Source organism: Stegastes partitus, unplaced genomic scaffold (assembly GCF_000690725.1).
Source record: "Stegastes partitus isolate 25-593 unplaced genomic scaffold, Stegastes_partitus-1.0.2 Scaffold635, whole genome shotgun sequence".
Classification (NCBI taxonomy): Eukaryota; Metazoa; Chordata; class Actinopteri; family Pomacentridae; genus Stegastes; species Stegastes partitus.
Genome location: NW_007578366.1, coordinates 51218 through 66788, shown reverse-complemented (window position 1 = coordinate 66788; position 15571 = coordinate 51218). Strand labels below are relative to the sequence as shown.

The 15571-nt window shown below is 44.4% G+C and overlaps 2 protein-coding genes across 5 annotated transcripts in view; one reads left to right on the top strand and one right to left on the bottom strand.

Annotated features, from left to right (window-relative positions):
* Nucleotides 1–10813, top strand: part of bcl9l (bcl9 like) — a 30184-nt gene extending 19371 nt beyond the window's left edge. For 2 of the 3 annotated variants that reach the window (XM_008289766.1, XM_008289768.1), the window contains exons 2-9: nt 56–129; nt 1008–1483; nt 4222–4344; nt 4747–4921; nt 5059–5143; nt 5501–7907; nt 7997–8251; nt 9078–10813. In XM_008289766.1, the coding sequence (XP_008287988.1) occupies nt 1096–1483; nt 4222–4344; nt 4747–4921; nt 5059–5143; nt 5501–7907; nt 7997–8251; nt 9078–10270 (4626 nt within the window). In that variant the 5' untranslated portion in view covers nt 56–129; nt 1008–1095 and the 3' untranslated portion in view covers nt 10271–10813. The remainder of the gene's footprint in view (nt 1–55; nt 130–1007; nt 1484–4221; nt 4345–4746; nt 4922–5058; nt 5144–5500; nt 7908–7996; nt 8252–9077) is intronic. The other variant, XM_008289769.1, reaches the window with a different exon arrangement.
* Nucleotides 10814–10886: 73 nt separating this feature from the next.
* On the bottom strand, nt 10887–15571 carry cxcr5 (chemokine (C-X-C motif) receptor 5). 2 transcript variants are annotated; one of them, XM_008289770.1, is made up of 3 exons: nt 15287–15571; nt 13568–13705; nt 10887–12198 (listed from the first exon to the last, which is right to left on the bottom strand). In XM_008289770.1, exons 1-3 carry the CDS (start codon nt 15293–15295, stop codon nt 11107–11109), a joined length of 1239 nt encoding a protein of 412 aa, XP_008287992.1. In that variant the 5' UTR covers nt 15296–15571; the 3' UTR covers nt 10887–11106. The 2 variants fall into 2 exon arrangements, with proteins under 2 accessions (XP_008287992.1, XP_008287993.1); XM_008289771.1 differs by lacking the exon at nt 13568–13705 and having other exon boundaries at nt 15287–15569.

The following is a 15571-nucleotide window of genomic DNA, read 5'->3' as shown; positions in this document are numbered from 1 at the left end:
TGAAAAGGTTGCAATCTGCCTCCGCTGATGATATTACTGTGTGATTGTTCCCCAGGTCTGCGTGTGGTCAGTGAAGCATCATGGAGAACGGCATGGCAGTGTGTCAACTGAGCGTCTAGGTGAGATGAGGTGAGTGAACACACTACAAAAGCTTTTCTTTAAAGGCATAAAACACAACTAGAGTGCGTTATGTGCTCTGTGAAGTGGAAATTTTTCTGATTAACCCTCTGAACCCCAAGCAGGTTTTTTTTGTTTTGTTTTGTTTACATTTTTAGTCACTGTGGGGTCATTTTTCACTGTAATATAAAGTCCTGCACCTCTATGGAAACAACACTAGAAGCAGAGAGAACTCAAGTAGGTCCTCTGTGCAATAGGACACAGTTGTAATTCCATAAATCAAAAAAACTATTTAAAAAATGTTGTATTTCTTTGAATATTTATGATACAAAAATTTAAACAACTGGAATGAACATGTACAACAGATGTTACCAATATTGGAAGAAATGGTGACTCTACATATATTTTACTACAAAACCTCCATTTTTAACTGGTCTCCCATCTGGTTTGTGTAAACACAGCCTGCAATTCAGCTGAAAAGTCTCAAATTTTCTGTCATGTGTCTGTTGGATGCAGCTGAGTCACTAATGGTTTCACTACTGTGATGAGAAATGTAAAATCTTTTGTTATTTTACAGATTCTGGTGTGTTTTTTTGTGATGTTTTAAGTGAGAAAAGTGATTTTGATGAAACATAAAAATTTCACATTTAGTTTTCCCAGTGAAATTGAAAGCAACACGAGTAGTTCAAGGACAGTTGCAAATTTGAAAATGTGATCATTCTCCCTGTTCTTACAGATTTTGGATCTGATAAATGGTATAATTTAAGTGCCTTTCCCAGCTGCAATCAGGTTGTGGAGTTCAGAGGGTTGATTATTTTACATTTCCAAACCGCTCCTTGTCCGTGCCTTGTAGGAAAAGTGTCTGAATCTGAATTTCTTCTCTTCATCAGCGTCGCCTGTAAGCAATGTGAGCTCCGCTGACTAACAGGCCCAGAAATTCTCCGTACCAGACCTCTGCCTCAATCACCAGCCATTCAAATGCACCCAGACAATAAACTGGCCAATCATGGCAAGCAGGTCAGCGGTGACAGCCGGTCCCAGATGCCCAGCGTGAACCAGCAGCAGCAGCAGCAGCAACAGCAGCAGCAGCAACAGCAGCAGCAGCAGCAACAGCAGCAGCAGCAACAGCAGCAGCAGCAGGGAGCTGCCACCCACCTGGGTTCAAAGGGAGTCGTTGCCGGGAGCCATGGGGTCAAAACCAACCAGATTTCCCTCGGCAACCCCGGGCTCAAGACTGTCAGCCAATCAGTGAGCAGCGTCGGAGGGATGCTGAAAACCAAATCCAAGCGGGAGCGGAGCGTCTCCATTGATTCTGGTGAATCAAGAAATGCCATTCCTCCAGTCCTGGAGACAGATGCCAAAGGAGGTAAAGTATACAAGTACAGGAGATACTGCATCAGCATCTGGGACAATCAGGCACCATGGTTCTGCTCTAATTATGCAGAAGTTCACTTCCTTTAGCTTCCTATCAGTCAAATCTTTACCCGAAATACCAGATTACACGCATTCACCTCCTCCACAGCAGGAAGTGAATGTAAGGACTGAGAGGACTTGTTTTCTCTCTTGCTGAAATGCCCTGACCTTTCACTGAAGCATCAGAATTTCCCCCTGGCTTTTGATTGTTTGTGCCATGCCTGCACGGCAGTGACGCGTCTCGGATGAAAAAACATCGAGGTTTTCTGTGGCTGCTCAGAGGGAGAGACGTGTCACGAGGTCGTGAAAACTTAGTAAGCCCAGAGAGGTTGTTATTATAGCAGGAGATGATGAGTTTTTGTGAGTGTTTCGGTAAATATTTGCGTCCGTGTGGTTCGGCACAAAGCGTTTGATTTGCATTTTGTTTGCTGTTGCTTATTTAAGTGTTCATGCGATGGGCTGGCTGCAGATGACATTAATGTGTTTTGTGAAACTCGTCTGGGCTTCCTGTACATGACTTGAACCTTCTCTTTAAACACACACGTACACAGTCGTGTTTCCATCACTTCAGAGGACACTACATTGACTAATTTCCTGGAGACTTCCCCAAACCATAAGAGCTGCTCACTCAGCCCTCACCCTTAACCCCAACCTTACACCTAATCTTCACCTTTGAAGTTAACCATTTACATTGTGGGAGTTTGCCTTTTGTCCCCAAAAGAGAGGCGAGTTTCCACGATGTGACTGTATTAACAGATCTGTGTCCCCACAACATCAGTAATACACACTGAGGGAGAGGTGTGGTTCCAGCACAAAGAGCAACAGAGGCTGAAAGAAATGAAAGATCATTTGAAAGGAAAGCTCTTCTGGCTCCCTCAACACATAAACAGCACACATACTCCTCCTGTCTCTCTCTTTTCTGTCTCCTTCGCTGTGATTATTCTGCGCGTTGAAAAACTAAACTGCGTAGCTCGTCTTCATTTGAAATCGCTTCGCCACCAAACCTCAAAACCTGTCGAAGATTCGGTGAAAAACTGAGCTGGCTGTCTTAGATAAACCAGTAGCTGCTGGTAACAAAAAACAAGAGGGTCAGCTCTTTCATGCCGCCTCTCTGTGACAAGGCAGCAGTCCTCCCTCTGCTGTCCTTTTTCTCTATATCGTCATAGCAACTTCCCTCCATACTGTACATCGTCGGGCTTTTCAGCTGACCTTATGTGCTTACTGAAGGCCGTTTACTTCTACAAAGTCAGACAGATTTTGAGTAACAAGCCAGAAATATGATACACAGGTTCCCTAAATATGTGACAGCAACCCGGGATGTTGCTTCTTCTTTACCAGTTGTATTTGGTGTCACAGGTCAGATCTGCAAGGGCTGCAAGGTGGTGCAGTTGGTTACCACTGTTGCCTCGCAGCAAGAAGGTTGCCGGTTCGCGTTTCTTTCTGCATGGAGGTTGCATGTTCTCCCCGGGTTCTCCGGCTTCCTCCCACACAGTCCAAAAACATGTTGAGGTTAATTGATGATTCTAAATTGTCCGTAGGTGTGAATGTGAGTGTGCTTGGTTGTCTGTCTCTAAGTGTAGCCCTGTGATAGACTTCTTCACCCTGAGTCAGCTGAGATAGACTCCAGCCCCCCCGCGACCTTAGTGAGGATTAAGCGGTGTATAGATAATGTGTAGATATATAGATAATGGAGGTTGGATCTCCTCATGTTTGTAGCTGCTCGCACCCAGAAAATCACAGCTGCGCCTTGTGACGAGCCTCATCTCAACAAAACATTGATTATGCAGATGTGATTATGGCAAAAATTTACATACATTACAGTATGATGGCACATAGATGAGCAGAATTGCAAAACAAAGCGGTGTTTAATTTTTACCTATAGGTGTAATATTATTTTACTTCATGTTGAGTCATTATCTGCCACTGCTCATTAGAATCAGCCCATTTTAAGCAGAGTAGGGGGGGGGATTCCCAAGGTTTTCCCAGTCTAGAGAGGAGATCTACTCACCCCAGTGCAGTGTGGTGTCCTGGCTTGGGCGATATCCAGGTAGCGTCCTGGTCAGATGCCACCTGAGCTGGTTCTAAGTCGGTTAATTTCAGTATTTACAGGCACGAAGAAAACACTTAGTAGTTTGTTGCTGCTTCTTTTATGACTATATATGACATTTTTCGACATCAGTACACATATATGTTTACTTTCTGGTCACAAAAACAGGAGCTTTTCTGCAGCGATGGTTAAAGTATGTTTGCACGAGCCTGTGTGTGTTAAAATACAGACCCATTCTGTAGCTCTGGTTAAAAAAAATAAGCCACGATGACTGTTTATTTTTTATGGTTTCACAAGAAGTTGCTTCATACGCTTCGAGGTGCAACCTGGACACATTGTCATTGATGAAACTCAGGGTCATCAGGTGTTTCAGGTCTTAAGCATCACACACCCTCACTCGCGGGACCATTTCATGATCAATTTGAAGTGAGTTCCTGGGGTTACTTTTGTCAGAGCAGCTCCAAGTTTGGATCCTGTAACTTTCAGGATGCTGCATTGGAACATTAGCTAATGGAAAATACAGAGGTGGATTTAAACTATTAGCGGTTAACGAGAAAAACAGAGTAGCATCTGTATTACCCTTTAAAGGGACAGTAGTATGACAGTTGTTATCCACATGTTGATGTGTGTGTGTTATCCTCTAGAGGGTGTTATGCGCAGTAAGCGGCGCTGTGTTCTGGAGAAGAAACAGCCATATAGTGGGGATGAATGGTGCTCTGGACCTGACACAGAGGAGGATGAAGACAAGCCGCACACTGCAGCCCACCGTGAGTCCATCTGTCTCAACACTGGGGGCAACACATAGCCTTTAGCTGTTGTCTAAATGGAGCACAATCCTCTCCAGCAGTAGTGTTATTGTGAGCACAACAGTAGTGAATGAATTCCATGAAGAAATCCCCTGCCGTGTCTCGGTTTTATTTTCTCTGAATGCAACAGGTTAAAGCCATAAATTATCAATAGCTGTGTCAGATCCTGCACTCACACACACTGAAAGGAAGATGTCAGCTTGGAATGCCATACTATCCCCTTTCACTGATTTTGATTTTACATGTGTTTTAGCTCCATCTAGTGTTCAGATGTTGTAGCTAAAGGAATGTGCTGGTATTACAGTCACAATCCAAGCTGCCACTTCGAAGAAACTAAACCAATGTGCTGCTGATTTGTCTCAGGGGACCGAGGGCTGGCAGGTCCTATCCAGGGACTCTCCGATCGGCTGTCTGCAGGACCCATGTCTGAACCTGGGGGCCCGGTTATGGGATGTGGAGTGGGTCCGGCATTAAAACCAGAGCCACCTCAGCCTTCACAGCAAGTGGTGTATGTTTTCACAACCAGCCTAGCCAACAGGTAGGAAGTATATGCAGTCATCACACATTACATCGTGAATATAGGGGATTTTCTTCATCAACATTTTGACAAGTTTGTTTTATTAAGATATAAGCATGAAGCTGTAGTGAATGATTAAATTTGTCTTTGTTTGACAGTGCTGCAGAGGCTGTAATAAAAGGGCAGACTGATTCCATCCTCCTGTTTCACCAGCAAAATGTTCCACACTCCAAGTTGGAGCAGGTCAGACATTCAAATTAAAGAAGGTCTCAAACTTTTGTGAAACCACAGGAAAGTAAAAGTGTTGTTCCACAGAAACGACCACAGGTGCAAATTATGGGGCAAGGTTGATTTGTTTCGCTATTTTTATCTCAGATACATCTTTGTTCCTGTTTCTATTTGTCGCTTGTTAAGACCGCTGTGAATAATACAGAGACAGTGAAGTTCACTGTGTGCTGTTTGGCAAATAGGCATTATACCATATAATTTTTGATAACAACTGAAAACCAATTTAAATAATAATGAAGTGAATGCGCAGTAATGTAATTATACATGGAATAATAGCATTTTAAAAGCTTTTTCTGCTTCTGCCTGCCACAGGGCCACCCATCAGGGAAGCTTCCTAACCTGCCTGAGAAGACAAACTCCAGCAGCTCTCCACCCACAGGCACCCCTAAATCCCAAAGTGGAACTCCACGTCCAGCCTCTGCAGGAGTTGGGGGTCCTCTGCATCCTGCAGGGACGCCATCATCAGCAGGACACTCTGATAATGAATCCTCTCAGACCAGACCTGGCGGAGCTTCCAGCAATAACAGCATTGTCCCCCACAGGTCAGACGGAGGGAGCACGGCCACACCTGCAGGCCCAGATCCAGGGTCTGGAGATGGGGATGGTGCAGGGGGTATGCCTCTTCCTGTTGCTACTGTTTCTCCCTCTGGAAGTCCCTCCATCCTCTCTGCACACCTACAGAGTGACACAGTCCAGAGGAGTGGCCCAGGGAACACAGATGGCCTTTCCAAAGAGCAGCTGGAACACAGGGAGCGCTCTTTGCAGACGCTCAGAGACATAGAAAGGCTGCTTTTGCGCAGTGGGGCAGGTGGAGGTCCTGGAGACCCAGGAGGCTCCAACAACAGCGTTCCTAATAACTCGTCCAACATAAATAATAGCAACAATACTGACAGGAGTGGTATTCTTGAGGAAGGTGATAATGGTACTAATAACTCTGGAAACTGCAGTAGTGGCAATTTGTTATCGTCTGCCTTGGCTCCAATGGGAGGGATGAAGAAATATGAAGAACCCCTCCAGTCCATAATTTCTCAAACACAATCGCTTGGTGGACCTGCCCTTGAAAGCCCTCAAATGGAGTCTCACCATAACCTACCACCACACCCACATCACCAGCTGTCTTCGCCTGGGGACGACATGGGTCCCTTACTTGGACCAGAAGGGCTGACCCCAGAGCAGATGGCCTGGAGGAAACTTCAAGAAGAATACTACCAGGAGAAGAGACGGCAGCAGGAAATGCAGCCACCTACGCATCCCCAGCACTTTAGAATGATGTCTGAGATGGGCATGCACGGAGGCCCTGTGATGATGAGAGGACCCCCTCCTCCCTACCACAGCAAGCCTGGAGACCAGCAGTGGGGTCCTTCCAATATGATGGGTGGAGGAATGGGTGGAAATCCACGAATGATAGACATGCACCAAGAGGGACCCAGGGGCCCAAGATTCCTCGGGCCGATGCAGAGAGGGCAGCCTGGGGGAGGAGGTTTTCCTGGTAGTCCAGGGGGGGTTTTATCAATGGAAGGCCTAGGACCCCAAAGGCCCACCCGCCCGGGGATGATTTGGTTAGATGATATGCCCAACAACATTAGTGGTGGAGGTCCCTTTCATGGCTGCTATCCTGGTGGACCTCCTCAACACTTGCAAGGTGACCCAGAGCATCTGTTAACACGTGAGGAAATGTTTCGCATCATGGAGAAACGGCACATGCAGGGTGTTTCCAGGTTTGAACTTGACAGATTAGCTAAACAGCAGCAACAGGGCAACCTCGGCTCAAGAATTATGGATAATCTTGGGAGCCCAGACTTTCCCAATTTGGGAATGGGCCGGGGTCCGCCCAACGTTCGAGGTGATCCTATGGACTTTCCTGCTTCACGGGAGATTATGGGCTCTCCTGGAGGAGGTCCTCAAATGAGAGACTTGGTGGATTCTCCTCTGGGGGGAAATCTCCCCATGAACATGAACCCACAGATGAATGTTCAGCAACAGCAGATGATGTTATCACAGAAGCTCCGAGGAGGTCATGCAGGAGGGGGACCTTTAGGTGAGATGTTTAGCACTGGAGAGATTTCACGAATCAGGGCTTCACAGAATGGAAGAGGAGGAAATAAGGGAATGATCCCAGGACCTGATGGCCATTTCCAGTTTCCTAGTCAAGGTCCTTTCTCTGGAGGGCAGGTGGAAGGACCCTATCTTCAACAACCTGGTCCTGAGATGTTTGGGCCTGACCAGCCTAATCAAATGGGAGGTACATCGCGGCTTAGTCATATGCCAATGACTGGAGGCCTCAGGGGAGCAGACCTCGGTCCAAGGCACCCCTCTGACCTGTCAGTCAATGTGAACCCTTTGACCTCTCCTTCAGTGCCTCCTCCTCATCAACTCAAGTCTCCATCCCTCAACCAAGAGCCATCTCCTCTTCTGCCTTCCCCTTCGGCTCCAGGACTGAAGTCCCCATCACAGATGTCCTCTGCTGGGCATCACCCTCCTCTTCCCCCTGCATCTGGTGCTGGGACTCCTTCCTCTTCTTCCATGAAGTCTCCCCAGGTAATGGGGTCTTCCAGCCTTGGATTGCACTCTCCGTCTGCATCTCCTGGTCGACTCAAGTCCCCAGCCATGGCTGTGGGCTCTCCAGGGTGGACGTCTCCGAAAACAGCTCTTCCAAGTCCAGGTGGTCCAACCAGTGGAAAGGTCGTGGGCAACGGAGGAAGTAGTTCCACTGAGACAGGTACAGTCCAGTACTGGCATCTCTGATCATCATTACTGCTGTTCCTTTTGTTGCTGTGACATTAATCATTTTTTTAATGTTCTTTGCAGGCCAATCACTTCCTCCCAGGAGTTCCAACTCTACTCCCATTAGCCAGCCAGGCTCAATGAATCCTAGTATGCCATTTACTTCCTCTCCCGATGCCCCCCCATCTCAGAATCCTTTATCTCTTATCATGTCTCAGATGTCCAAGTACGCCATGCCCAGCTCTACTCCTCTCTATCATGATGCAATCAAAACAATCGCCACTTCTGACGATGAGATGCTCCCGGATCGACCTCTTTTGTCTGGTGTCAGCATTGGAGGTATGAAAAGAGGAACACATTGTGACGTAAATAGAAAAAAACTTGAATTTATACAAAGAGGAAGCAGTTGAAAGGCACTGGTTTAGGTGTGTCATTTGTAGATATTGCTATGCTGTTAGAGATGGGCTGAAATTAGTTGTATTCATTTGGGCTGCATAATATTGTAAAAACTGACAGTATGGAAAAACAGGAATTTTCACCAGATGACTTGAATAACTCTATCTAGCCAACGGAACATTTTAAACATCAGCATCACAGTCAATCATGTTAATTTAAATGTGTGAAGTCAAAATCAGGATTGTGATTCATTTTGCGTTATTTGTGCATCTCTACTTGTGAGTTGTTTATTAACATGCGATGTTTTCTTTCCAGTGTTTCTTTCCTGTTAGGCGCTCATTTTACTGTGCAAATGCAGAGCCTGGATGTCAACAAACTCTGTGTCTTTTAAATAAACTTTTAAAAATAACTCCATATAATGAAGAAGCCTAAGCTGAAGTAAATTATCTTGCATCAGACAGACGTTTAGTGCAGCCTATTCATGGAAAATGAGAACTGTGTGAGTTTTCTTTTTATATCATGCAACAAATGGGTTAAGCAGTCTTTCCTGACATCACACTTCCTGCTGTGTGACTAATGCTCACATCGCAATAGTTGAGAATTAAACAATGTATCGTGCAGGTCTAATTTTTATCCTCTCGATAAAAACTTTCTGTCTGCGTGTTTTTAAGACATCTAATTATTATTTCACATGTGTAGTAGATTGAGAGAAAGCTGTTCATTTTTAATTAGTATGATTTTTTACATGTTTACATTGTCTTGTCACCAGGAAACATGGGGAATCCCCAGGCATCCCAGATCCTTGTCTCCCAGGGATCCATCGGTCCCCACAGCGATCCACAAAGCCCGATGGGTATTGTAAGCCAAGGTCAGCAGCACCTGTCCCATGACGCCTCAGGACCTGTGCTTTCTTCCCCAAACCAAATGGCCATGACTGCCATGAATTCTGCCATGATGGGAGGAGGAGCACCTGACGGAATGGGACCCTGCAACGTTTCACCGATATCTCAGAACCAGATGGCAGGTTTTCCTCGCATGCAGCCGCCGTCACACGGGCCCATGCACTCGCCTATTGGAGGAATGTCACAGAATTTCTCTCAGTCCAATGAGGATATTCTGCCGCATCAGCAGCTACACCTGCTCAGCAAAGGTCATCCACACCAACGTCCCTCTCACCCTTCAGACTCCTTTGCCTCTCTTCCCATGGGAGATGGGCCGGATCTGAGCGAAGTCATACGACCCACTCACACAGGGATCCCTGAGTTTGATCTCTCCCGCATCATTCCTTCTGATAAGCCCAGTAGCACTCTTCAGTATTTCCCTAAGAGTGAGCCACATCAGAATCCGCACACGGGGCCACCATCCCAGCAGCCTACGCCGCAGCAGCTGCTCAAACAGCTGTCTTCTTCTGGCCCTCCGCACAGCAGTGGCCCTTCGTCCAACCCCCACTTAGCAAGCCTACAGAACATGATGGCTGAACAGCAGCTGCCGCCTCACCCCTCGCACGGTGGGATACGCCAAAGCATGGGCATTCCTCAGGGGGGCTCCAGGGGTATGGTGTCTGGTGGAGGCATGGGCCCCATGTGCGGCCCTGGACACATGATGGGAAGGACAGGCCTGGTGTCCCAGCAGCAACTCCAACAACAGCAAGCCATGATGGCCAACAGCCTCCTCCACCATCCTTCCAATCCATACCCCGGCATGATGCCCTCTCAGCAGCACCCACACAATCTGATGGCACAGCAGAATATTATGATGATGCAGGCTAAGCAGCGAAGCATGTCGATTCCAGGGGAACCTTTCGGACCCCAGGGCCCTCTAATGTCCCCTCAGGGTCCCATGATGGCCCCTCCCCACCCACAGTCTGGTATGATGGGCCCACAGTCTCTCAGACAGCGGGGAATGTCTCTGGACAGTCCCATTGGCTATGGCCCCGGAGGTATGGCCAATATGCCATTCTGATCCAGCTCAATAAACTGTAAAAAAACAAAAAAAAACAAAAGAAAAGTGTTCACTAGGTTACCTTCCCATTGTGTCCAAATTTTTTTCATTACTGTTATTCTTGTAGTTGTTTGAAAAGAAGAATCATGAAAAAAAAAAATGAAAAAAAAAAAAAAAATCAGTGATAATCTTCAAATTGGGGATTAAAGCTGATTTTAAAAATGAAATATTTAAAAGCACTGTAACACTGTTCAATAACAAATTTGAAGCCATTTTCTAAAACTACTGTAAAATGTGTATATTTCCAAAAAAAAAAAGAAAAAAATGTGTGTATTTGTTGTGGGAACAGAGTGGCGGTCAGGAGAGGAGTGCCTCAAATTTCTATTTGTTTTAATATCATTGATTTATTTTCTCCAACTACCAAACTGTTGTGCAAAGGAATTATATAAATATATATATAATATATACTTGCTGTATATAAGATGCAATTTGTGATTGTTTGCAGTTGTTCTGTATAACTGTGTTTTAATAGGAGTCTAAAAATAGAATAATAACAATCTCTAACACGGCTTTAGTTTCAGTTATTTGTTGTCGATTTTTGTCATTTGATAACACTGACAAGGGGACGCAGTCGCTGTATGATATATGAAATCTTTATTGAATTCAGTTAGCAGTAGCTACAATACAAGCAAAAAGCAGGTTTTGGCCAACAATAACTTTTTTTTTTTTTTCTTGACTGGGTGAATAAAACATTTTAAATGCAGACCAAGTAGCAATGGGTACTATATTATAAGAACACTTGATAAAGTTATAGCATTTTCCATCAGTACAAGTGGAGAACGGCAGAACAGAGTTTCTTAGTTGAAGACGGTGCTGTTGGTCGTCACTCCGTCAGAGACGGACGGTCGGCCGTGACCCTCAGCTCTGATGAAAGGCAGGCAAATACGGCCGCAGCCCAGTTGGCAAAGCAACTGGATCAGCTCATTGCGAAACCGCACCCCAACAAAGGCGTACAAGAAAGGGTTCAGGCAGCAGTGTAAGATACCCAGGCTGCGTGTCAAATCGAGGGCTGGCTGCAGTAAGATCAAAGAGGCACAGTTGTCATACATAAAAACCTCAAAGTCGACCATGGTCTGTATCAGTGAGGCGATGTTATACGGTAGCCAACAGACGCAAAACACAAGAGTGACGAGCAAAGCCAGTCGAATGGCTCCTTTCTTTGACTGGCTTTTCTGACCCTTGCACAGAGTAATTATGAGGGCCGTGTAGCAGTAGCTCATGGCAGCCAGAGGTACGAAAAAGCACACATGATGTAAAAATCGATTGGTCACAAGCCAGTTATTTGCATTTATGCCATAACGATAATAGTAGCAGGAGAGCCGAGATGTGTTTGTGTCTGCTTGTGCCACAGAAAGAAACGCGGCGTTCGGTGCTGATAAACACACACAGAGGAGCCATAGCGAAATGCACGTTAGGTGCACCACTCTGGGACGTCGACTTTGCATGCTAGGGATCGCGTGAACGATGGCCAAATACCGATCAAATCCGATGCAAGCGAGAAGGACGCTCCCACAGAGGATGTTCAGATTCTCTAATACGCCCTTGAGCATGCAGAGAAAGTTCCCGAAAATCCAACCGGTGACGCTATTGACTGCGAGAAAAGGGAGCGTGAGGAGGAGCATGAGGTCAGCCAGGGCCAGGTGCAGCAGGTAGATCTCTGTGATGCGCAGCTGACGCCAACGAGCCAGGAGGACGGTTATCATCAGGCCGTTCCCTGCCACTCCCAGCAGGAAGATCAGGCTGTAGAGCACAGGCAGGAAGACGGTGTAGAAGCCCTGCAGGCTGAGCTCCTCCCTGTCACAGGTGGTGTCATAGTCATCGTGGAGACCAGTCCCGTTCTCAGCATAGTCGGTATAGTTGGGATAGTCGACATCGTCGGTAGGATCCCACTTTAAGATACACAGAGAAAATGTTGGTTTTACATCAGAATCATTGTGTGCTATTAAATAGTACTCTACTGTAGCCATGATTGACACTGGCTTCATTTTAATAAGTCTCTTTCCATAATGAAGTTCAATCTGAATAATTGCATAAGTTCATGTTCCTTGCAGGTTTCTCATGCAAAATATTAGGCAGGAAACACTGAATAGGCCAGATTGTTTTCGCTTCCTCTTTACAGTAACTAGGAGGTATTTCTGGGGCAAATAAGGCAAAACATCCTACTTTGGCTAATAATAAATTAAGACTAGAAGGATTTTCCCAAATCAGCAACAAAGTTAGTAAACCCAGCAAAGAAATCACAGCCGCGATCATCTGGATTGTCATTTTAAATGTGGACGAGCTCGGACAAAAGTAACTAAAATTTCCATTTCAGTAACTTATAAAAACACATCGACTATGTTCATTTACATAAAATGTGATATTGTAGAGATATATTAGTAATTTTATAACACTCACAGCATTCTTTAATTCTGTTTCAATGTTATTAGTAGAATGTTACTTGAGTACGTCACTTCTAGAAAAACAATGTCATCATGACAACCCTCCTAATGAAAAAGGAGTTTTAAACCAATTTGCTGTTTTATATCACGATGGTAAGCAGAATTTCATAACAGAACTTCCTCTACAATAATTAAATGTACACATCTAATTCCTAAAACAAGCAATGCTGAGCATCAGACTGATGAAATTATTTGGATTTTGAATTAAAAATCATCCAATACAATTGCATTGCCCAGTAAAAATTTAGTTTTTCTTCTGTCTTCATCAGTGGTGATGATAAATGTCTGTCACATAGGAGGTACTGAAGTGTCCCTGGTGAGTTCACAGGAAAAAAGCAGCAGACACCCTATGCAACGAACCCACATCTGCATTTTCACGGTTCGATAATTCAAGAAACTGTAGGAAATTTCCCTTCTCAACTTCGTAAGAATTTATTTTTAAAAATGAATCATAGGAGACATGTTGCTTAATACCTTAAAATAGCTTTAAAATGCTGCAGACGAGGCTTGTTAAAGCATCATCCCATACGGTTATGCAATTCTGTCTTGCTCAGAAAGATGCTGAAAGTTGGCAAGTTGCTGTTGAAGGATAATTTTACAACAGACAAAATGACAGTAAGAACTGACACATTGCTGTCTGTGACATACGTTCTTTTGTGGTTGTAGAAAGTGCAAAATGAACAAGTGGCACATTTAAATATCTAAAATTAAATTTAATCTCTCTCTGCAAAAAATACTGTTCAGACAACAGCCTTTATGAAACAACAGAACATCTACAGGTATTTACTATTCCCTTTGTTCATTTATAGTATCTTACCTCGAACGCTGTGTAGGTCTTTGTCACAGCCATCTGGCTAAATCTCAGGCTCTTGAACGTATGTCTCGCACTGCTGCGGTGAAATGTGCCTGTACTTCCCTTTAGTGCAAGCTCTTCTAGATTTGCTTTGCTGGTTTTCTTCATTGGGGTTGGTAGAACATGCACGCCAAAACACAATGACAGCTTCACGCTCGGCTTTCTATAATTATCACGCAAGTCCAAGAAGCTGCACCTAATCGTATATTCAAGGCAATTATACTCACATTTATTCTGGTGTTTTGGTAACAACTACACACTTTTATAACACTTCTCTGAATACAACATCCAGGCATGCTGGTGGGACATTATTATGGACAACATTCACTGTGTGTTTCATTGTGATATTTATTTTATTTATTAGATATTTCAGTTGTGGTGGTAAGTTCTGTTTTTCTAATTTGTTGCTCGTTGGTTCTCCAGACAGGTTTTGTGGGAAAATGCCACTGAGGAGCAGAACAAAGCCCAGCAGGTATCAGAATGCCTTATTAACTGTAAATGCATGTATTAACCGGTATGGTGCCATCAAATAGCGGTTATTTAAAACCCTAGAACACTGACGTTAAAATCAGTAACACCATCGCTAACGTCGGGTGTATTTTACCCGATATAATATTCTGGATAAAATACAGTTTTCATCAAAGTACAACACTGTGTGACAAATTGTAGTACTCTTCTTTAATTTCCCAATATACAATATCACATAAAATAAAAAAAGGTACCATGGGGGACCCTATAAAAAGGCAGCAAAATTATTGAAAAATCAGGTAATCCTTAACGAGAAATCTCCAAACAAAACAAATAATGGAGCTGGGAACTTGTTCTTTGGTCCACCCATTCCTGGGACATGTGAGCCTTGTCTGGTGACGGCACAGTCCTCCTGCATCACTGACAGCTGTGGCAGAGATTGACAAGAAATGGTGTTTTTTGAGAGGGGCAAAATGACCACATTTTTTTTGACTATATGAATTTCCTTGGAAAGACTCCATACCAGAACCAAACTGTGCCTTCACCAGACAAGGCTCACATGTCCCAGTCCTACAGTTTGTCATACAGTGTTGTACTTTTACATAAATTCATGAAAACTATATTATATCAGGTAAAATATACCCGACGTTAGTGATGGTGTTGCTAATTTTAACGTTAGTGTGCACTTGTATTTCCTTCTCAGTCAGGTATTTCACTGATTTTTTTCCCTCTCTCTGAGTGCGACAACTCCAGAAAGAAATCTGCATAGCTAACGATTGCAGGTGTAAATTAACATTAGCTACATGTTACTCACTTGTTCGCATGCCAGAGTAACTAAGCCTGTGACAGGATGACGGCTGTGTGGAGAATGTGGCCGACCTGATTGTTTTTTCCCTTGAAAAGTGCAAAGAGCTCCTGATTTCAACACACAAACACTAACATCGGGTAAATGCCACCCATAAAATATGTTACCCTCTTTCACTAACGTCGGGTGAAAATCACCCGAACGCATGCCTCTTGAAAAAAACCATAGATGGGAGGTGGGAAACAAACATACCATTAATGACATTAATGTGCAGCCTGACCCATGCAACTCAGACGGCAGCAACACAATGAAAATCACATGACAAAAATCGTGTGGGTGAAAATCACCCGGCGTTAGTGTTCTAAAGCAGAAATACAATATATTAAAATATGATAATAACTATAGCGTACCTCGTCCATCTTGGAGTTGGGACTTGTGGGTTTTGCCAGGTAATTTTTTAATTCTTTCTAAAATCTCCTTTTCATAGCATCTCACCTCAGTTGAGTAGAAACAGAAATGTCAGACTTGCGCAGCTGCAAAACGTGGAAACAGACAGAAAGCAGATGGCAGGATGCCTCTCCACACAAGTGATCACAGTCAGAGTGGAAACTTCAAGTAATCAGAGGTTCAAAATGACTCGTTTGTTTGCCTGACGAGAGGTGCTGCTACTTCTGCACCCGATTCGTGTTGCAGAA

Excerpts from the sequence above, each read along its gene's own strand:
- cxcr5 (XM_008289770.1), bottom strand. Across the intron at positions 12,199-13,567 it reads AGACCTACACAGCGTTCGAG|TGGGATCCTACCGACGATGT; the intron begins GTAAGATACTAT and ends TGTATCTTAAAG.